Genomic DNA, 293 nt, shown 5'->3' with positions numbered 1-293 from the left:
AGAGTTTTACCTTGACCGAGCTGTTCGTGGACTTCATAGAAATGCTCCAAAGACTGCTGGCGGGTTGAGGCCCGCAGCGCGTCGACCCACTGCTGCTGCTCCTGAACACGTAGCAGCAACAGCGGCAGCAGCAGCAGCAGCAGCAGCAGCAACAGCAGCAGCAGCAAATCACAACTCGTTCAAACATTACACCCCTGCATCGAGACGCTCGTATACAACAGCAACAGAAGCAGCAACAAAAAAAACAAAGCAGCAGCAACAGCAGCAACAGCAACAACAGAACCAGCAGCAAC

The 293-nt window shown here is 53.2% G+C and overlaps 1 protein-coding gene across 1 annotated transcript in view; it reads right to left on the bottom strand.

The window, feature by feature from the left end:
• EMH_0033510 (EF hand domain-containing protein, putative) overlaps nucleotides 1–293 on the bottom strand; it is a gene marked incomplete at both ends in the record, with an annotated part of 8,688 nt that overhangs the window by 397 nt on the left and 7,998 nt on the right. Inside the window, 1 exon segment of the mRNA XM_013494757.1 lies at nucleotides 11–101. Within this exon segment, the coding sequence (XP_013350211.1) occupies nucleotides 11–101 (91 nt within the window).

This window comes from Eimeria mitis, genomic scaffold, assembly GCF_000499745.2.
Source record: "Eimeria mitis Houghton genomic scaffold, Emh_scaff1274, whole genome shotgun sequence".
Classification (NCBI taxonomy): Eukaryota; Apicomplexa; class Conoidasida; order Eucoccidiorida; family Eimeriidae; genus Eimeria; species Eimeria mitis.
The sequence above is the reverse complement of the archived record's forward strand: the minus strand, read 5'-3'. Positions and strand labels throughout refer to the sequence as shown.